This window comes from Patella vulgata, chromosome 3, assembly GCF_932274485.2.
Source record: "Patella vulgata chromosome 3, xgPatVulg1.2, whole genome shotgun sequence".
Lineage (NCBI taxonomy): Eukaryota > Metazoa > Mollusca > Gastropoda > Patellidae > Patella > Patella vulgata.
Genome location: NC_065881.2, coordinates 19,222,040 through 19,245,560, shown reverse-complemented (window position 1 = coordinate 19,245,560; position 23,521 = coordinate 19,222,040). Strand labels below are relative to the sequence as shown.

At 32.5% G+C, this 23,521-nt stretch overlaps 1 protein-coding gene across 5 annotated transcripts in view; it reads right to left on the bottom strand.

Moving 5' to 3' along the window:
• The window catches only part of LOC126815477 (fibroblast growth factor receptor 2), an 85,110-nt gene that overhangs the window by 34,325 nt on the left and 27,264 nt on the right, over window positions 1–23,521 (bottom strand). For 4 of the 5 annotated variants that reach the window (XM_050541137.2, XM_050541140.2, XM_056099479.1 and 1 more), the window contains exon 2: window positions 18,463–18,642. In XM_050541137.2, the coding sequence (XP_050397094.1) occupies window positions 18,463–18,535 (73 nt within the window). In that variant the 5' untranslated portion in view covers window positions 18,536–18,642. Of the gene's footprint in view, window positions 1–18,462; window positions 18,643–22,001; window positions 22,387–23,521 lie in introns of those variants that run through there. The other variant, XM_050541139.2, reaches the window with a different exon arrangement.

The window sequence follows — 23,521 nt, the reverse complement described above, 5'->3', positions numbered from 1 at the left end:
GTGTATAGGTATATTTATCTGATATTTTGAATGTAAACTTTATTTTTAATAACAGGCATCCGGTCTTTTATATACCACCTTTTGTTCAATCTTTAAATAAATGATAAAAAGATAAACATATATTTTATACCAGTATGGGTTTAGGTTTCATGTTTTAAGAAGACCAGTGACCCAAATTTTAGTGGTCAAATTAAATATGTTTTATATGATAATTCCTTATAGAAGAAACTTTATTGCATAAAAAACCTTACAAGGCTATGTGCATATACAAATAAACATAATAGAAATATACATGAAACAAACAAAGGATACATACATGGACATAATTATACAAAGATACACAGCTTTATAAAGACATAAACGAATTGTATACAAAAGCTCCTAAACATTTTAAAATTTCTGTATTTTTATTCATCAACAGTATTTTAAATTGTTGTAAATCATTTAGTTTATAAAAATTTGGTTCACAAACTAGAATTAATCTGAACAGTTCTTTTCTTTTTTCGTCATTTGTTATCAAATGAATTTCGTCTTCTACCTCCTGACATACATTACACAAACGATCGTTTACATCTAATTTTAAATATCTTCCTGTTTCGATTTTCAATTTATGTGCGCTTATTCTTAGATTTGTTAGTGCTTTTCTGTGTTTTCGATTTCTTATCACATCTAAATAATTTTCATAATTTATATCATTTTTTATAATTGCATATGTTCTTAACTTATTTAAGGACGTTCCATCGAGGCCTTTATTATTATTTATTTTTTCGGACAGATCTAAATCCATCTATTTTCTGGATTCAAATGTTATATAATTTATTATTTAGATATTTATTCACATGACAAGCACATAATTGACTCTCTAGGGCATCGAATTAATGGATTAGAACATCCGAGCCATATAATAATTTAAGGTTAAAATGGATAAGAACTTTATTTATTATTGTAGTAATGGTACTTGATAATATCAGATGTTCCTAAAGATTTCGCTTGGATCTCAGAAACTGACTATACTTGATAATGACCAGAGGAGTCACTAGTCAAATTATACAACAAACATATAAATAAAATGTGAACTTGATAATATTCAAGATATCATTCTTTTTATGTCCATCCTTTATCATAAAGATTCAATTTATTGCCATGGATACATTTAGTTCAAATCTGGGTGCCTCCATTTAGACCCTTGAAAAACACTAACAACTACACTACTGGACATTATTCAAACTTCAAACTTTTCAAGATGTCATGTTTATGTGTTTTTCTGCTTGGCTTTTCTGTGGGCGCACGACATTTCGCATAATCTAGTATAATATCATGGTTTGAGCCAATAGACGACCCTCAGGGGCCACGATAACACAATTAGAGGTTTAAGGGCTTATTTCCTGCTTATTGTAATTTTAAACTTGACAGCCAATCGAACAATCAGGTAGGTTCGTTCACTTGGATGACACTACCCTACATCTCCAACAGTGTCATGTATGATAAATGATTACACGTCACTTACAACAAAGTTACTTGTCATATAAACTTATATGTATACGACTTATTTTTCTTTTGTGGTACGACATAGGTCAATCTTGCTTTGCCAAACAACTTGTATTTACATCATACATCATGTTGACTCTGTCTTCTGCTTTCTTTAATCTTTTCTTTATCTTAAATATCCCTAGAAATGTCCAGCTTTCATTAACTAAAATAACCCCCAAAATGTCCAGCTTTCATTAAACATGCAGGTCTTCCTTTCGGCCTGAAATGTGATCTAAATTATTAATTAGATATTAATTAACTTATCCAGACCATAATCAACTCTCAATTAAATGTAAAAATTGATAATCGAGACTTTGTTTTTTATCGTACAGACTTTAGTAATGATGACTGAGGTTAGCCTCAAATTCAAAAGCTAATATCTCGGTTCAGAGTAGAGCAATTTGACTGACATTTTCAGCATATTCTATTTACATGATCTATTTTCTAACTATTATAGCGAGAACTGTCAAACCGTTATCTAATGCCCCTTTAACTAAGTTTCATTAAAGTAAATTAACCTGAGAAATCATCAACTTTCATCATTCATTTCAGAGATTTTGACTTCTTTGCAAACTACAAATTGTGAAATCTGAACCCGGTTAAATTCCATTCAGTATTTACAGAAATATGATGAATTAAAACTTCCCAACATTTGCCATGATATAAACAAGCCAGTGCCAGAGTTTGGTAAGATTTTTTGATAGGCCTCTTTTTAATCTGACTGAATTCAATCCATGAGTTTTTGGCTAAATCAAATGTTAAATATTCAATCTGAGTACATTTTATCGAGAATTAAACCAATATTACCCAAAAATTCAAATGGCAATCAGAGAATTTTACTGCATTTTAATCACTGCAATCATTAACAGAAGTTATTTCAACTAAATTTTTCTGAAAACAATAAATTTTATAATCAAAGCTATCTATATCTTGTCATTTCATAAAAAGTAATTTAAGTGCATTTCGTGATAAATGACAAGGTAGAATATTACATTTAGTGTATTTAGTGTCATATCAAGGACCTCAATTTCTTATCACAGGAAATGGCAACTCAACTTTGTCAACAAATCTGGTTTAGGGTCTCAAGTAACGCAACCCCTAGTAAATATTTCCTTGCTTACACATTCAAATACATAAAATTATGCATGCAGACAATTCTATACATAACTTGAGAAAACAGCTGAGCAGTTTTAATATTATGCATATTTGTAATGCATACATGTATATATTTATTTATAAAGTCTGCATAACAATTTTATTCAATTCAGGATGAGAAAAGGGGTTTTAGGAGGTTTACTGTAGGACCTTAATGGTAATGTTATCACTATAATGATAAAGCCCAACCCATCTAAAACCCCTTCTTGTGTACACAAAGCCGATTTCAATTGAGGTTTTACTATAACATTTAAATCGCCCCATATGATCCATTAAATCTCAGAGATTTTCAAGCGTCATTTCATTATCAAGCGTCCCTATCTTTTTGATATCCATCTAAAACTATTGTTACATTCTAAAATAAAGTCATTGTGTTCTTACAATTCTCTCCATTGAAATTTCCCAGTGACACATATCAGTAAATACTACCAATAAAAACTATTCATCTTGCGAAAAAATAATCGCAAATAAAATGAAAAGAACTCAACGAAAAAATATAAACAGGTAAGAAAAAAACAGGATTTGGTCATAAATGCAAATTTATGAGACATAAATTTATGTCCTTTGGTATAAATTGTTTTGGTATAAAATAAATCGTTTCCATAACCATTAACCATTAACCAGTGCCTTCAGGACAAGAGATTCAATCCTCAAAACCCAAACCTTGAACAGCAATGATCCATACAACACTCAGTCATGTACAACACACCAGTACCAGAGAGCTAAGATCTTTAGAGGGAATTTTATTAGAAATTCAAAAATAAATCAAGCCCAGACCAAAATGTCTTTCAATATTGGTCTCATGAATTCAATTCGTGAAAGACTAAATTCTTTACAAACCAAACAAAATGAATTTCTGGAATTTCAAGCTTGTTACTTGTTTGAATATCCCATCATTTAATACATATACATCGTATTTGTATCAAGTACCTGCTTTCTCTAATAAATACAAACCGCTACAGTACCCTATACTCTCCATTATTCAATGTTTTTAATGGTCTCAGGTTAAGATACATGCAATACCTTCACCTAACAGAATGAAACAATTTCCTAAACTGGATTATTTCATGGTTTCGATCGTCGCAGGTTAACATGTATACAAATTCTTTCATCTGTGTCAGATCTAAACAATTGTTTGCTACATCTAGTTTCAGACCCCGGAGTATTGTTTTATGGCATCTTCAGTGCCAACCCTTTTCTCAAATTAAATCAATCTGTGTTGCTCTTTTTGCATTCTTCAGGTAAAATGGTAATGGCTGTGCGATTTTAGAAAAGTATTAAGGTTTCTTTGTAATTTATGGATCTCCTAGCTCTAACTTTTTGCATTCTTCAGGTAAAAGGGGTAATGGCCGTTCGATTCTAGAAAAGTATTAAGGTCTATTCGTAATTAATGGATCTTCCAGCTCTAATTTTGCATATTTTTTCATTCTTCAGGTAAAACCGTTGTTCAATTTTAGAATAGTCTATTCGTAGTTAACAGATCTCCCAGCTCTAGCTTCGAGTCTGTCAGGAGATAAAATTTCTAAGATGTCATTGGATCCTGTTTTAGAACTGTGAAAGTGTATATTGGGTTTAATATCCTACTTTTCTGGGCTGATGAAGACAGGCATTTCCTACCATCCAAATAAGAAGAAGCTTTCACCTTACCAGGTTCTTCCATCCTGCACCTGAATGACAAGGCCAAGGGGAAACCACACTAGAAAATCCCAAAGAACTTTCATCCAGTGAAGAAATGGAAGACTAACCATCCTTCTGGATTAATAATAGACCACTATCAGATCTGATAACTTGTATGTTCTTCTAAACAAAACACAAGATTGTTCAAATGTTAAATACAAAATGCTAAACTAAAGACGAAGGTTAAATCATTAATTTGTTAGTCACCAGATTTCAACCTTCTGGCACCAGATTGGTGGTTATCCTGATATTTATTCTACAGAGCAAATGTTGCACAGTAACCTATTGGTAGTATTCTTCATGATAATTGGAAGTATTTTCAGCACCTTTAACACACATTTCCACAAATTTCACAAACCACAGGTGCCAACCTTGGACGGCAGCCATCTTTTTTCTCCCCTTTGCGTAATAAATTGTGATTGATTCATTGATGATATCATTGCCTTTTCTACCAATTAGGAAACACTATATAATTGTTTATCTATGTAATTGTAGTGTATAGCCGTTTGACAGTTTTTCCAGCCGTTTTTCAGCACATATTTTGTACAGAACCTGCAGGTGCCCTTCATGCGGTGCATGGTATTTATTTCAATATGTTGTAAAATAACTCACAAGTTTACAATTAGTTTGGCATACATATAAAAAAGGAAGTATGTATTTTACTACGTAAAAAAAAAACCCCAAAAACAATTCTAAATTGGGGGTTGATTTCTGAACTTTTTTTTTTACCTTTCAACAAATTCATGTTTACTATCAGATGTAAAATTAAGGGTCCCTGAACAGTGAAAATTTAGATGTCTGAAAAATACAAATAAAGGTCAATGGCTTTAACTTTGAATCAAAATGTTCTCAAAATATTACTTTTGTCCTGTGTCGCAAGTTCAGGACATCCACAACCGGTTTGAATAAAAGAGATCAAAGTTGCTGATACTGATACCAAATAAACTTCAAAACAATTCCAATATATAGCCCTAAGTGTATTCCACATCAAAGAGCTTCGTCTATTGCCCTTAATTTAAGAATTAGAGACACAAAATTCCACTTTTTATCAACAGCAGATTTCATGGAAGCTGAATTTCATGTAAAAACACTGTAAGTAATGTAAATGGGCTACAAGGCAGCTGAAAAATGAAAGCCACTTGCCAATCGGTTTGTTTTGCGAAAATTACAAAAATAAATTCACGGCTATCGAAAAACAAAGTGAGTAGCCTAAACTCGCTGGGTGCACATGTGGCTTAGGTTTCCATCTCTTTATATTGTTGTTAGGATTCTTACTACGGAAATAGTGGGCTCCATCACGACTGTGCTAACCTTGCTGCGGCCATCAGACAGTTAAACCAGGAAAAATATAGTCAATGTGAGAAATTCATAACCTCGATTGAAACATTTGTACTCAGGGCGTATATATAAACAGAATGTCAAAAACGTAATAAAAAAGCCATTTTTGGAATTTTTAACGAAACAAGAAACTGTTCTTTAGCCTTAATGTATCAAAATATTAGCTGTACGACCAAAACTTAAAACGAAACTTTCATCGCTACCATTTCAATTTCCTAAGCCCAAAACTGGTCAAGCACCCAGTAAACATGGGCAGGTTTGATTTTATCCTGTACTGGGTTGGCGCTAACTTTCATTAGAATACCAAACATTATCTGTTTTCATAATGTATAAATTGCTTGTTTTAATATCAAGCCTTCAGATTAATTTAAAAAAGAATTGAAATGTACTAAATATCTGTCAACTCGACCATTCAATTCCGACCATTTATAAAATGAAACACAGATGTATAAATTGTAACAAACATGCTGGTTTTTCGAGATTTTTTTTTTTTTCCAGCTGTGACTCAAAAAAGTATCAAAATAAAGAAAACAATATAAAATGGAGTGTCAAGTGTCATGTTTTCAAGTAATATTTTTAGTTATAAGAATAATTCTGCCATTTTAAAATGTTTCTTTCTTTGTTATTTATTTATTTTTTTTTTTGGATTTCTGTTCTCATATGTAAAAAGAATGGGCTATAATTCTTTAATACTAAATATCAGGAGAATTTTAAGTCTTGGATTGTGTTGTCAGATGATTTCAGGTACAAAAAAAATGAATTATTCCCGATCTTCAAGATTGTTTAATGAATAGTGTAATGTATTTTGGGCAAAATATAAGAATCCAATTTAGACGTACATCCGAATATAGAGGATTGTACATGGAAACATCCATCGCCTCATGTTGCAGTTTCGCACCTATTATCACAAACTTCAATACTTCATCCTCATTTGTACAAAAAAAAAAATTCATAATTTTTTAGGAGACCATTGCCAAGTTATTTTGAAGATGTTTCAACTCTATAACATATCCTTAGGGATGGTATAGACAATCTATTAGCACAGTTCAGTAATTAGCCATATAATCACATTAATTACTTTATCTCTTCACTAATCAACTGGTAATTACCACCCAAGGGACATCACTCCCATGTGCTAATTTCATTTACTCTACCAATACTCTCCTTGTCAATAATATATTTCTACAACAGGCCTACTCCATTCTTCACATGTATTCAAAGTCGCTGCATGTCTAGTGGTGGATTTTTGAATATCTTGCAAACAAAAATGAAATGGAATTTAACGTCGTACTGTTTTCTGCTCCGACTGGGCTAATGAAGATGGGTATGAGCCATATAGTGAGCTACAAGGCCTACTCTTATATCAAATTCCAACTACCAAGGGATGTGGTTTAACGTCCACTCGACAAAAACTAGGTCATTTTTGTACTAACATATGGTTTAATTTTATTTCAATAATTCGCTTGCGCTTAGGGGTCTTTAGTAGTGGGAGGAAACCGGAGGACCCGGAGAAAACCCACGAGGTTGGATCTCTTAAATGCACGTCAATGAGTAGTGGGACCTCGTTTTTTTGTCCCATCCAAATAACTAGACAGCTGTCCTTGCCAGGCCCTCTCCGTTCTTGAAAACAACAATATTATGAAAGTTCAATCTCTGAAAGGAATATGTGTCCAAAGATGTTTCAATTCCATTCAGTATTTAATAGTAAATGATGAATTGAATATTATGAAACATTTTGCAATAGTCAATTTACTCTGCAGACAGTGTAAGCCTGCACCACCTATTAGTTTTGGGTTACATATTTTGATGGGTGTCTTAATTCGACTGAATCCAAGCGTGAAAATTGGTTACCTTTGATATTAAGCTCGTAGCTGTGAAAAACAAATTGATATTATCTGAAAAATGCCAAAGATTATCAGTGACTTTAAAAACTTTTAAACCTATGGACATTATTTATGATACATTTAATTGTAAAATATGCATCATTTATGTTAAAATACACATTAATTATGTTAAATTAAGACAATATGTAACAAAAATAGAATAAAACAAATAAAAATAAAATAAAATGTTTTTTGTCAAGTCTAGACTGAATTTAGCCTATGAATTACACAATTCCTCCATCTTACCAATCACCTTTAGTTATACATATAATGTAACATAATATTTTATAATAATATAATGCCTTTTTTCTTTCTTCTAACAACTAATTTGCTGACTAAATTATTAAAACTACGCACAAAATGATTTTAATAATGTACATGGGTTATTTGTCCCAATTATCATGTTATTTTTGTCTCTGATGTGATCAAGAAAACTGTTCCCCTGTCTGCTATGATCAGGTTAATAATCGTCATTCGTAATTCACTTACGTTGTTCTCTGATGTCTACTGGTTTATCTAAATACACAATAACTAATATATCTTAATAACATAATAGATCTACTTTCAATGACTGGAAACTGTCATTTTGTTGTTTTTTTCCTTGAAAAAAACCCCCATCTTAGATCAAATGGATTTAATTGAACGAACAAATGAACGGATATAATAGAATACTTGACATTTATTTAACAAATTAATTGAAATTTTTTATGTTTAAAGTCCTGATGCGCCATTGGCATATTTAACTAAAATATCAAATTTTTCACCACTTAATTGATGCTAATATGTACTCAGATTGATTATTTAGCATTTTATTAAGATAAAAAATCAAAATACCAAGGCTAGATAATATGTCGGCTTCGATTTGAATTTAAAAAAGGCTCTAATGAACTAGTGCCCGACATTTTGATCTTTGTGTTCCGACGTGAATCAAAAATAGCCAGAAAAATACAGAAAATTGACAAATCTGTGACGGACAAAATGTCAGATCCCATAGGGTTTGTGTCTGACAAAGCCTTTTTTTTTGCCTGATATTGTCTGTGAAAAGTTAACAGGGGAAAGGAAGTAATATCTGTATGCCATTCAGAAGGTAGGTGAGCTAAAAAAAAAAAATTAGTGAAAATAGGTGTCTAGCTGGGCTTTATTTGCCCCACCTTTGTGATCAGATGACAAAATTAAGCTGGCTTAATGATTACTGTCATTTTCAATCCAGCTTAACATAGGCTTTACAACAGTAAGTTAACTTAAATAGAAGTTCACAAAAAAAACCTCTATTTATGCATAAATGTTTTGAGAACCTGTCAAAGCTGGTATTAAAGGTGTTCAGGTAATTAAAGTTTGCACTTTGATGATCTGTGAAATGACTGGCTGATGAGTCAATCTCCAGGGTCCTTTCTTCATGCAAGATGACCTTCCAGACATTACAGATGACCTTGATACAATAAATCAGAAGGAGTGGGCACTCCTTACAACCTAATCATTAAAATTCCTGCCTGATACTTCACTCAGCTGCTGAGATTTAGTTGACAGTTGAAATAAAATGGTGTTAAATGTCCGTTAATAAACCATACCCTGTGAACCGGAGTTATGTCTTATGTCAGCGTAGGAAGACATGATAAGAGATGGGGCTATGTTTTAATATTTCAGAACATAATTTTGTGTACCTTGTCTTCAGATGATGGACAGGATTGCACCGTTCAGGAAAAAAAAGTGGGAGGATAATTTTCATGAAATCCTGTTATCATAATCTGTGTAAGAAATCTAACATAAATTCAAATTTAGATTGCATGCAATGTTGAAATAATTTATTCGGATAGTATATGAATACAGGATAAAAGAAAATAATTTAAAAGGATTATTGGAAAAATGGATTTTTATTTTTCTAATGCGTTCAAATATAATTTCCTAAATTTTAAAATATAAGTGCTTTGGGTCCCTGAAGTATGTTCTTGTTGAAGCTACTGATTGTCATTTGAAGTATTTTGAATTTGTTACAATCGACATTATTGTGGAAGTTGTATCTCTAAAAAGATAAAATAAAATTGGAAATATTGGCATCCTCTCAGTACGTTGGTTACTGACAAGATTATTTGTATGTTGTTTTAATACAATTATAGCTCCAAGATCCAGGAATAAATGCTAAATATAGAGTTTAAGGCAGGCACCATCTACAAATGTTGGGTAAAATGTTTGATGGGTTTATTTTTTTTTATCTAATTGAATTGTAGCAGTGGAATTTATCTTCAGTTTATATTTTGATTTTGTATTCTTAATTAAATGTTAAAAGTAGCTAAGTCTCTAACGCAATATCATCCAAATTCTTCGACATTGAAAACATGAATTATTTGTCGGCTTAAATCAACATTGATGTTGTGATCTTACCGGGAAAAGATGGCCTTCTGATATCCAATATTTAAGACAAAATAAACATTTTACAATTGGTACACGAATCGTGTACCATAATGCGTTTCAGCGCTATTTGTAATAAGGGACTCGAAAAACGAGGCTAGGCATATTCCACAAGTCATGTCGAACGGTGACGCTATATTCTTAACTGCAGAGCATGCCCAATAAATACTATCGGCGTAGACTGGCATAACCAGAAGCTAGAGATTGAAATTCGATTCAGAATATTGGCGTATGTCGCCGAACTTAACTGATTAGAAATTACAGTAAAAACAGAAACGATTGAATGTAAATCAATTTATATACATTCATATTACATTATTGTATGCGTTGTGACGCATTTGTGTCCATTTCCAGGTCCCAAATATTAGCGACTCAGCTCCTTTAAATAATCAATCTGAGTAAATCTTTGAATTTAAATATTGTCCCAAATATACAAATGAGGATCTGTAACTTTAATGCCCCCGGTGGTAGATGCTACGCAGGAAAATTCTGACAACCAGATCCTTCGAACAAGACAAAAAAGGTTGACTGAAATATTAGAATATCTACTCAAAAAAGTTCATAATTTGGAAAAAAACAAAAATATCCATATTTCCTCAATAATTACACCACTTTTAGTTTCCATGGTGAAATGTGCAAAAGTTTATAATTTGGAAAGAAAGTATTCTTAAATACCATTAAAATCTATCAAACATCTGTCTCCACCATTTCTTGCAGAGTTCACTGATAGTTTTCTGATGTACAATTATAAGATTCCATGTAAATATTGTAAATGTTGTTGGGATATGAGTGGGAGAGGAAATAAGGTCTCATCAAAGAAAATAATTACCTCTTTTACTATCATACACAAGCAAATAGAGAAAATAGTTCAAAAATCTTCTGCCAACGGTAAAAAAATCATAAGTCTAGAATGATTAAAGATAATTTGACATTTATCCTACATAGTAGCGAGAAATGGAAAAATGAGAGGTAATTTCTGGAAAGAGGTTACTCTTTAATTGAAGACAGCCAACATAATTTTCATCAAATTATCTCTATTTAATGGCGAAAGCTTCCTTCTGGGAACGACAGAGCAATTTAAAGTGTGGGAGGACATTTGAAAATGGTGAAAACAATTTTATTTTGCTCACTGAAGCTCTTAAAATATATGTCTACATGTGTAGGCCTACTTTTAAACTGCCTGCCACTGGAGGCATGTGACTTTTATAGGACTCCATTTTGGGAATGTCAGATACAAATTATGCACAAGAAAATAAGGCAAACATTTGACAAAATCTGATTAAAAATATCACTTATTAATATTTATAATGACCAGGAAATACCAATATATATTTACAACTTGAAAGGCCAAGACTTTAAAAATTCATAACTATTTTCTGACCTTGAATGGCCAAGTTTTTAAAATATTTGAGATAAGTTTCGTATTTTCAATGCATCAGAAAAGGGTGTGAATAAATAATATAAATACATAAATAATATTTCTATAATTTATTTTATTTAGAACATACTACCAATTCTGTTGTTCTCTATACTAATAATCTTAAAAACCATGGCAACATATTTAACAGACCTAACGCCCCCCTTTGTAGATTTAAACAAGATGTGCTGAAGAAACACAAAAATGGCAGAAGTACACTGAGGCAACTCTGACTTTTAACATTACGCTGCCCTTGTAAATACTGGCTTTTTATCACCAATATATATCACCAGATCTCTGAGGTATAATACACCCAGTTTATACATGTACACAACACGCAAAATGATGACATCATGCTATTTTGTGATCATTTAAATATTACTTTGGGGACTTTATTTAATGCCCACTGATACAGATTAGAATTACATGGATTGTTGGATCTATTTTTTTTTCACAAATATTCCCTAAAGCTTTCAAAAAATCTTATGTTTCAATACATCTAGGTCAAAAAAAAGTGTGATTAATAGGGTAGAATTTTTAACAGGTACAAGTGTCCCGGCAAGATATATGAAGCAGATATGATGCATGACATCATCGCAGTCATCGTGGAATTGTGACATATCAAAAATCAAATTCAGATAATCGATGCGCAATTTTCTAAGAACGCAAGCATGCCAAGTTCCAAGTCGATTTTACTCGCTTTTATTACCAAAGGTATGGAATTAATTTTTGCTTCATACAAAACAACAATAGTAGGGTGAAAACGGGTGTCAAGTAAAAAAAAAAAGGGTTTTCAGGTCCACTATAAATGTAATCCAAATTTTCTTGGCAGCAACCATGCATTTCAATTTGTTATATATTAATACTTTACTCTACATACCAAAAGTACAACCACAATTACTATTAGAAAGCAAATTTTCTTCCCATGGTTTCTGAGAATGAGTCACATTTCTTCCTGTTCACCAGTTAAAATTTCATAAATTTAACCTGTTTTTAACCTCGTTTATCTGAGAATATGTTAAATACATCAAGAAGAATATTAGTTTAAAATGTTAATGAACATTAAAATAGATCTTTTAAAATCTCTGCTGGTGAATTTCTTAAAAATAATAAATATAGCACGAGTAATAATAAACAATTATACATGTGATTTAAGCCAAGAATGTTCTAGATATGTTTTTAATTATTTCAGCAGATCCTAATTCCTTTAATCAGTATGTTCATCTGACTAGGGGCAGGATATCCTTAAGAGCTATGGAGAGAAACAAAGACGACATGTTTAGGTTAGACTGGACCTCCTGTAGCCCCTAACAGCAAGCCCCAACCCTACTGTTTACATCAAATTACCCCCTAGATCCATTCTCATCAGGTTACCTTTCACAGGATCATGTTGGGTTTTTTTATCAGTAATATTTGTGATAATACAAACACAAACTTTCAGTGTAAGTTTCACTTCTTTTTGTACTAATTACGTACAAATTTATATATTACAATAATTATTTTGTGCCTTGCAACTGTTGATCCATCATTTGCATTTTGAAGAAAATATTTATTTTAATATTGCTTAATCCACTCAAAATGAATATTTAACATTTAATTAAGATAATAAACCAAAAATCAAATCATCATGACTTTGTGAATACTGAACAAAATTGAACAATTTTTTGGACATACATTTATTCTTTATAGAGAATCAACTTTCACAACATTGTAGTTTGCAGCGGATTCAAAATCCCACAAATGATAATCGTCAGCCTTAGAGATTTTAATATGATGTTCCATGTGTTTGACTACATGTAGGTCTTACATACATAATGTCAAAGAGTATTTCATCTTTTCATCTAAACATTGCTATCTTTTGTTTATGAATTTTTCCGATATCTTTCTTTTAAAATCCAGAAATAGTTCTCAAGGGCACCTTTTGCAACAAATCTTACATGTATCTGTCAACATGAGAGAATACCTGCATATACCATATTTAAAATATTTTGCTACATTTATGTAACTCTTAAATTCATCGAGATTATTATTCGATGAGAAAACGAAGTTAAGAGGATATTAGAATGGGCTCCATCCATCTTTCCGCCTCGGACCATATCTCAAGGTATCTTTATGAAACTTTGTACACATATCAACCTATTATAGTATTTGTACTTTTTCTTGGATTTATTAATACTTGTGTTTCCATGGAAACATATTTGACTAATATTTTTTAGTAAACAAGGGAACAGGATATTGATAACTGGGTCGTCTTATTTTAAAAATGTCATCCTATGTTACTTTGGCCCAGTGAGTATGGCGTATGTTTAATCTAGGTGTCAGATGAGGAAGTTCCTGGTTTCCCCTTGTCATTGGTGCAAGACAGAAAGGGAAAGGACCATGTCATTCAGATGGAAAGAAAACCTGAAATCCTGTGTATATCAGTGGCAGCATGTTAAAGATCCACTAACAAGTGGAAATTGAAATAATAGCAGGTTGCACTCAGGGCAAAATGTCCCTCGTACCACACTACATGGTTTATGCCCATGATCTTCATTAACACCACATTTCATTTTATACACTAACTAAATCTAAGAAAAATATTGAGATACGTACGATGATGTGGGTGTAGCCATATGGTTTAGAAACATACACATGTAACAGAACATTTGGTGGTAAAAAAAACAGCCGATAACATTAAATAAATTATCACCGTTATCACCCTTTTATCTTGTTCACTTAAATTGCTTCACACTCAGTTTATTTTTTGAATGAAATGATACTTAAAATAAATTATAAATACCTATATAGATTATAGCAGTCATTTTCTTATCTTTACAATTAAGAGAGAGAAAGAGAGTGAGTGTTTCACGTCCACTGCACAAACTAGGTCATTTTGGGATTAACATATGGTTTAATTTTATTTCAATAATTCGCTTGCGCACAGGGGTCTTTAGCAGTGGGAGGAAACCTGAGGACCCAGAGAAAACCCACAAGGTTCGACAGGTGACCCTACTCCTTGTCACGTACAACCGGGGAATCAAAACCATGCCAGTTGACTCAATGACAGACCTTATGATACAACGCGCACACGCTAACCATTCAGCCTTTACAATTAAGTAGTTTACTGATTGTTAAATGATCTGAATAAGTTTATTTTAAAGATTGGCAAATATCTGATTCCTCCAGGAAACAGTTTTCATACGAGCAAGCCTTGAAATAAGGCACCTATCATAGACAGTGTCCAACACAATTCTGGCTTTCTCAGACATGATCACTTTAGCGCTTGTCATTTTGTCCAGAAGTGGTTTTGATATTATTAATACATGTCCGGAAGAAAGTTAAAAAAAAAAGGCAGATGCTAGTTCAGTATTTACTCAACTTTAATCACTGTTTATGAGAAATATTTTTGATATTGTTATGCCACTATTAGATGGCCCTACTAGGCAATAATAATAAGTTTTCAGATGACATTGTGCTCATTTCTTTTAAACTATTTTGTAAACTCGGACATGAAATATATCCATATAGACTAATTTTGATGTGGCAAAAAGCTAAAACTTATGCCTCATTACCTGTGTAAATTAATATTTATTTAATCTTATCTCTTGTCCCTGACACATTTCACTACTTAAAAAGCAATTAGAGAAAACAACAAGTACAACTTTGTTTATAACCCCTCCTTAATATGACAACTAAACATGTTCTTAGTTTTAGTCTCTCACTGTTCTCACAATCACTAACCCTTACAAAGAATGCCTTACATCACTTGAGCAGAGAGAGAGAGAGAAAAATGGGGTTTAACATCCACTCGACACAAAAAAGGTCATTTCGGGACTAACACATGGTTCGATTTTATTTCAATAATTCGATGGCGTATAGGGGTCTTTAGCAGTGGGAGGAAACCGGAGGACCCGGAGAAAACCCACGAGGTTGGACAGGCGACCCTACTCCTTGTCACGTACAACCGGGTCCCCCGAATTAAAACCCTGCCAGTTGACTCAATGACAGACCGTATGATACAGCTTGCACATGCTAACCATTTGGCCATCGACCCCCTCCCCCCCTTCAGCAGACAACAAGTGGACAAGTTGCCCTTTCATGAAGGTGAAACCCTTACATTTTCATCCTGTGAGCGCCCCATACAAAATATCCCATACTTTTATTGAAAATAAATAACTACTCTATAAATAGTTTCGGGGAAATGCATGTTTAGCATGACACAAGACCATATTTAAGTATATAAAATATATATATTATATATATAAGACAATGTTAATATTGTACTAGAATATGTCCTGATTGACACTTGACGAAACTTCGACATGTGACATTCATTACAACTATATATACAGTAGCAATATATACTTTTATATCTCCAGTTCATTTCAATTTCCATCCAAATCTATTTTAAGAATATGAAAATAAATCTAAAACATATTCGTTGAAATACCAGTACAACTATCTTGAGTCGATAAAAAATGTCAAATGGTACTTCAGTACTACTTACAGTGTATACTACTGTATACTTAAACATACATTATGCAAGAGCTAAATCTGCCTATTATATTTGAGCTAGTTTAACTTTTTCGTCTGAACTCAAGGTGAGGCAAATAAATCAGTATAAAAAATAACCCAGATTACTAAATGTCTTTGTTGGGTGTCTGATTAAAATTCATTACACTTTGTGGAAATCAAGCAGGGTATACATGTGTAATTCGCTAGGACGGCTGACCATGGAACTCAGAACAGGTCAGTTAGATTCACTATATTCTTCAGGCTTAGAAACCCTGGCATTTTAGCTTATAGGTACATCCTTTAAATAACATCTATAAAAGGCTTAATCTGATCAATTTCCTTTTTTCTTGTCTGCGATATCAACCCAGACAAAGCAGACATTTAATAGTTAAATCTCACAGACATTTTCTATTTTGCGATATCGTCGGTTTAAACTTTTCTGTTAACAAGTCAGTGAAAAGAAATTCAAGAATGTTTCAAATTGGCATAACTCTACAACCCCTGGTTATTATGTAACATATGCATGTTGTCAGGAATTCCAATTATTTCATTTTAATTAATCTCATATTTTTTACTGTGTATTGCTTGAGAATGGTAATTATTCCTGTTTTAAATATGTTTCCAATTGAATTAAATTATATTTGTTGTCCAGAATGTCAGCACGATTTTGATGTCTTGCAGATAAATTGACACCTACCACATTCTCTAATAACCAAAGACAATAACGAAGAGACCTGATAACCCTGTCTTTAACATATGTGGCGGAAATTTCATTGCAGTCATTTCAGGAAAAGGCAGGCCTGTACAAAAAGCTCGACAATCAGACTCTCAGTACACAAGTCATGTGCTCCCCCCCTACCATAATTATCTCCTTCTTCACGAGTTCTGATCTAGCTGGATAAACAGTGTTTCCTCTTTGCATGGCCAGCACATGTCCCAAAATTGAAAGTGTATACACAAAACGTTTAGATATTGTAAACTGAACTCCGGGTCGTAGTCGAGATTCCAAGACCTATGCTCAAGACATAATCCTAATACGTAGGGCATGTGGCGTGATTTTATTATCACTCTAGCATCTCGTTTTGTTTTTCTCTCCCCGACACAACTTCAATCAACACAAAAATAGAGTTCCTGTCGATTCTTTTGTACGGATACGGAAATCATATTTTGTGTGGTATGCAGATGGGTCCATTTAGAGAAGAAATTTATTAATACAACTATTTAAAATGTCCTTTCATCATTTTTAGTCACGCATGTGTTTTGATTCTTATTATATGTGTGTGTTCTCCTAGCACAATTTTTTTTTTAAAACATGATACTTTTGAGATCAGAGAAATTTTACATCACCCGATAAAATTGTTTTTTTTGCAGTCACTTAGCCTGACTACTCAAAAAGTTGATTTCCAAATTATTGTTCTACGGTATTTAGATCCATGCCAAAACAATTAGTTTATGGAGAGGAAAATGAAATAAAATGGGGTTCAAGCTCTTACTTTTCAGCACCAGCATGGCTAATGAAGACAGGCATACGCCATACAGTGTGCTATGAGGGAAATTTTGCCTGGGCAGCGGCACAATGGCCTACTCTTATATCAAATTCCAACTGCCAAGGGAACTTTTATGTGCACGCCAACGTATACACAGGTCCTTAGTTTTTTGTCCCATCTGAACGACTAGACAGCTGTCCTTGTCAGGTCCTCTTTCCTGCACCACTGACAAGGGGGAACCACGTTGGGAAATCCCGACGAACTTTCCCGGCCAATGCAGGGATGCTAATAAAGACACCCATACGTCCAGCAGTGTGCTATGAGAGACCCTAATTTTCTGTCCCATCCGAATGATTAGACACTTTTCATTGACAGATCCTCAATTCTGCACCACTGACAAGGGGAGACACATTTGAAGTGGTACTTTTAAGATCTTACAATAGCTAGTTTCTCCTCACAATTCCATCTGAAAATGAATAGTTCCTGAAACGTATTTATTCAAAATACAACTTCTGATTGATATCTAAGGATAGTCATATCCTGTTTTTGCAATTTCATCCAGATTTCAGACGTGGAAAAACTGTTTAGTTAAGAAAAACAATTTTTAAATCTTGATTTAGTGAAGTTTTAAGCATATGTGTTGAATTACATTACTACCACTAGTCACTCCCTTGTCATAACTTGCGAGCAATAAACATCATACAGGCGACAAAAACAAAATTTTTATCAGAAACCGGACATAGTAGTAAAATGCTTTTATAAACTTTTACATTGTAGCGTAAAAGATCACTTTTTCCCTCTGTATGCTGGAACTCTTGCATGGAATTTGTTTTCTTTTCGTCAAAGATATCAAATTCAAACTATGTTTTTGTTTTTATTGTGTAAAAATATATTTTTTCATTGTGTTGGTAATGTCTCAAGAACAAGTGTTTCAATTTGGGTATACCCCAAAATACATGTAATTCTGTAGTGTAAATTTTATGCTGTTTTCGGGTTGAAAATGGTCAATAATGTCATAAAATCGTTACAAAAAGGGTAGTTTTGTATGTTATTGAACAAGTGTCTCTCTTACCTTCTCTATCGGCTTGTGCTGCACCCAAAAAACACAAAACCACAATAAAAATAATCCTGAAATTTGTGGCCATTTTGTACTAGGATATCAGCATGACGACAGCTGATGTAGATACCTCGATGAAGTTTAGTCTGTTTAACTAATATTCACAACCTATTCCGATTCATTTAATCACACTCTCTGAAAAACAGAAATAAAAATTATTTAATACTTATTCCTATAAGTCAACAACAAATATTGTTTCCCCCTTTGTAGCCTTCCCTTGATTTACCTCGCTGTCAATGATAAAATGGTCTTTTTCAAAAGGGAACATATTATGCAACTAAGGAATCAATTTAGAGTTTCCGAAACCAAATAGTCGGGCGGGAGAAAATTTGTTCCAGACAGTCACCGAAATTTGATGATCGTTGCATTTTATCTATTCCAATCTTTGAACATTAAGTTTCAAACTCAAACAGGAACCCAAAAAATCACAGAAATTCGGGCAATCATTACATTTCTATCTATTTCACTGAACACTTTGTGAACAATAGGGATAAATTCAAACAAGAATCACTGATAAAAACACAACTCATATTCTATGAAAAAAAGAAACCCTGTGAGAGTCACTTTTGGTATATTCTATGTCAGCTGATGTTCCAACAGAAATAGAGAAATACAGGGACCCAAACTTTTGCCTCCATGCTCGAAATCATATGTCTATAAAGCAGAAAGAGAGAAATTGGGTTTAACGTCCACGCGACACAAACTAGGTCATTTCGGGACTAACATATGGTTTAATTTTATTTCAATAATTTGTTTGCGTGTAGGGGTGTTTAGCAGTGGGAACAAACTGGAGGACCAAGAGAAAACCCACGAAGTTGGACAGGCGACCCTTCTCCTTGTCACGTACAACTGGGGATTCCAAACCACGCCAGTTGACTCAATGACAGGCCTTATGATACAGCACGCACGCGATAACCATTCAGCCATCCAAACCCCCTCTATAAAGCAGACTGTAAAGCATGATGACTAACAAGATTTATTGTTCTAATTACATATATCAACAGTTTCTAGTATGTTTTGTTTATTATCTATAAAAACCACACAATAATATTTTCATTGGGATTAATCACATAATTAATCAAACAATTACATACAGAATACGGATATTTATGGCCAAAGTGGTCTACAAAGGTCATTAATCATGAGAATGACATCATACATCTAACATCATCCTGATTACAAAGGGCATTGTACATTAGATAATGATTTACTACAATAAATGTAGTTTGTTTTACAATTAATAAATCATTTTTGTACATCGTATTATTCAATCTATGTTAAAACATTATTTAACATTTAATTAAGATGCCATTAATGGAAGATAACCGCCAAAGAGATTCATTGAAAAATATTGCCCAACACTTGTATGTGGCACTGGCTTGTTTGTATCATTTGTAAAGAATGTTGTATTTTCATGGGACCTACTTTTTCTTTTAAAGATTCGACTTTCACAATATTCAAGGTTGTGAGAGATTCCAAATCACTCAAATGACCATCAAAAGCATTAAAGAGACTGATCCTAACAAGACGTCTTTATAAAAAGTCCTATGTGTAAGGACACATTAACCACGTCTTGCCCAAATCAAGCAAAAGGTTAGTTGACACATCGAATACTGGAAAGTAGTACCAGGACACCTGTTTCTATGCACGTACTGAACATTTTGCATACATGATTTTCTCCCTTAATGCTTTTTTAAATGTCTTGATAATACAGACTTGCAGCTATTCTAAGAATAATAAAGTTAGAATTCAAATAGACATGCTAGTCTGTATATATTTTACCATTAAATGGTTTGGTTTGAAATAAAATGAAATGAGGTTCATCGTCCTACTTTTGCAGTACCATCTAGGCATACACCATGCAGTGTGCTATGAGGGAAGTTCTGTCTGGACAGTGGCACTATGACATACTCTTATTTCAAATTCCTGTTGTTGTTCCAGACAACAGCAATATTTTTTAATGATTGTATAGATAACATTCATTTATAATCCATTTACGTTTTCAAAGTAAAGGTAATTTGAATTAACATTTTTTAGCTAACTATGGAAAGGAAGAGTTAAACTACCAACAAGCATTCACATAGCAAGTTTCTTCACAATAAGTTGAACTGTAGACTTTAATACAAATTACATTATACTGTGAGAATCGAGTATTAGATTCTTTACGCTTTCCATGAGGATGCCTTTCCCTGAATTTTCAGAGCTTCTGAAACTGGGTACAGAAAACATCTCTGAAAGTCTTTAACTGGGTTAAGAGAAAAAGTTGTCAGTAAAAATTAATTTCAATATATTTAGGACCAGTTCTATCATTTAAACTTTAAAATTCAATTCAGTTTATTTTATGAACCTGGTAATTTTTAGTGCGTTTATTTTAAAACTTGCCAAACAGATACATATGTACTAAAACCGGAAGACCGTCTGCAAAAATTACACACAAATGTTTTATATTTAATTCAATTTGGCCGAGTCAGATGTAAGATAAAATCACAATGACATTTAACTTATCTTAAAAACAGTAGAAAGTGAAGCATCATCAAGAATGACACAATTCACTGACAAGTACAAAAATGGCAGCCGCAGAGTATCATCAAACGATAAACCTGACTCTCACTTATCATAGAGATGTAAATACACGACATGCCTTCCTCAATTTCCCTACATTTTATTGACAAATTAAACCTGATGAACTTATAAAACCATAGAATCCAGTTAGAAGAGATAATGGGACCTCCTCCCTTTTATATAAAGACATTATCTGCGGCAGAAACATTCATCCATAAAGTTTATCAGAAACCTTACAAACTTCTTAAACTATAACTAGTTTCATTTATTAACCAAGTTTTGGTTCACTGCTTTGGTTTAAAACATAACATGCGTACGTTTTTAGTGTATCCTTTCAATTTTATGTAACTATTGACATTGTAGTTTCATTTTGGTGTATTATGCGCGCGAGTTTGTTACACATACGCAGGTCTTTATTCATGCTCACTGAAATGTTTCGACAAAAAAATTAAAATGATACAGACTATGATAATGGAAATAATCAATAGACTTTAAATTATGAATATATAGTTTACATTTTATTTAAAGTTAAAACACCGAAACATTATATGAACATTTTATGCATATACATGTTCATTTTTATTTCTGAAATACTGCTTTAAATAAACTGTAAAATGTCATAATAATAATTTATTTGTGAATTAAAATGGAGTTTAATGTCCTATTTTTATGCACCAAATGGGATATGCTATGGGTATGGAAGTTAATAAGAAACAAGAACGAATTTAAGACATTTCAAATAGTGATATAATACCTAATATTAGATCATACCAGATAACAATCAGTGAAATATTTTTTTAAAACAAGTATTTCTACCATACTCTGGTTTAGGGGTCGAATTCTAATCCAAATTTTCAAAATGTTTAATTATCTATACGGAAACATTGTATTTCAACCATAATCTCATGTTGGTTTTTGTTTCAAATACTTACACAAGTTTTCTGAAATTGTAATCCAAATTTTCAGGACTCTTACTGTCTAATATATAATCCTTTCTAAAAGAATAACTGGTAAAAATTGCAGAAATATTATCCAAAATACAGTTAATCTGGAACAAGTTCACAACAGCTATTCCTATCCTTTAAATCCACACAGAATGTTCCTGAGCAACAAAAACCAATTCGTAGAACTGTTTAAAATTTTTGATCTTGTTTTATATTAAATAAAAACTTTTAAACAAGTTCAAATAAATAAATTATCCAAACAAGGTTGCCGTCTTTTACTACTAACAACCACAGAAGCTGACTACAACCACATTAGTTCCATACATCGGCTATAAAGCTAGGGGGGTAGTTGCACATGTCTTTAATAGCAGAACCTTTCCTACTCTGCTGGTGTACATTGACTGTTGGTGCCAGCTAGCCTAATTGTTGGTATACTTCACTTACCACCAACCAACCAATGAGTAGCAAGGATCGGTAAAGAGTTAAGCTGTATATGAAACAGCTTTTGGAAGACGGTAGATTCAAGATTATAGTTTATAGTTTATATAATTCTAAACAGGAGACTTCTGTATATAAGAAAAGTTTTACTTCATTTTACCCCAGTTGTCAATATAAAGTACTTTAAGAATAAAATAGCTATATCTCTGTAAAACAAAAAAACTTTCCATACATATTCTCAGATACACTGACTGAAAATTTATGACTAAATCATAAATTTAATTGATTCGAATTTACTAATTACTAATAACAACAGGAGTTTACAACACCTGCAGACAAATATATCCAAGGATTAACAGACAGGTTCCAGACCAGTATAAATATAAAAAATAAGAATTTTTATAATTTGCACATATAAATACAGGACTTAGTACATTTCATTTAGTTGTTAAAGATTCAATTATTATAAAGCAATTAAACTGACCAGAGACCAAGCTAAACCATCTCAACCTTCTCAGACTGTCTTATGATCTGTTAGACTCATTAACACAGCCATTAGGGACTAAACTCACCCACTGGAACAGAGTCACCCAATCAAACGCGCTCCAGTGATTTGCTAAATTGTTTTTAAATTCATCAGGTCTGATTATCTGAACCCATACCATTTAATTCCCCCATTTACAGAGATTTGATTATTAAGATCTTACAGATCAGAAATTACACTATACCTTTTTTTATAACTTTATCTTCTTCATGACCTCTTATGGATCAAAATTAATGATTATATATTTGTACAAGTTAGTACTAGCACAAATATTTGAATATTCATTCACGTTGTCAAGATGATTCAAACAGATTTTGTGGATATCAACTTCAAGTAATTAACTTTGATCATTTTTGGTCTCCTTAGGAAACATTTAAAAAATTCATTTCAATGAAATAAAAAAAAAGATAAAAAAAAAATATTTTGATTGAAAGATTCACATTTTCTGAAATCTGAACTTGATTTGATAGTATATTTGTCGTTTATGGCTTGCAATGTCCGTAAATTGTGTATCTTGTCCGCGGGT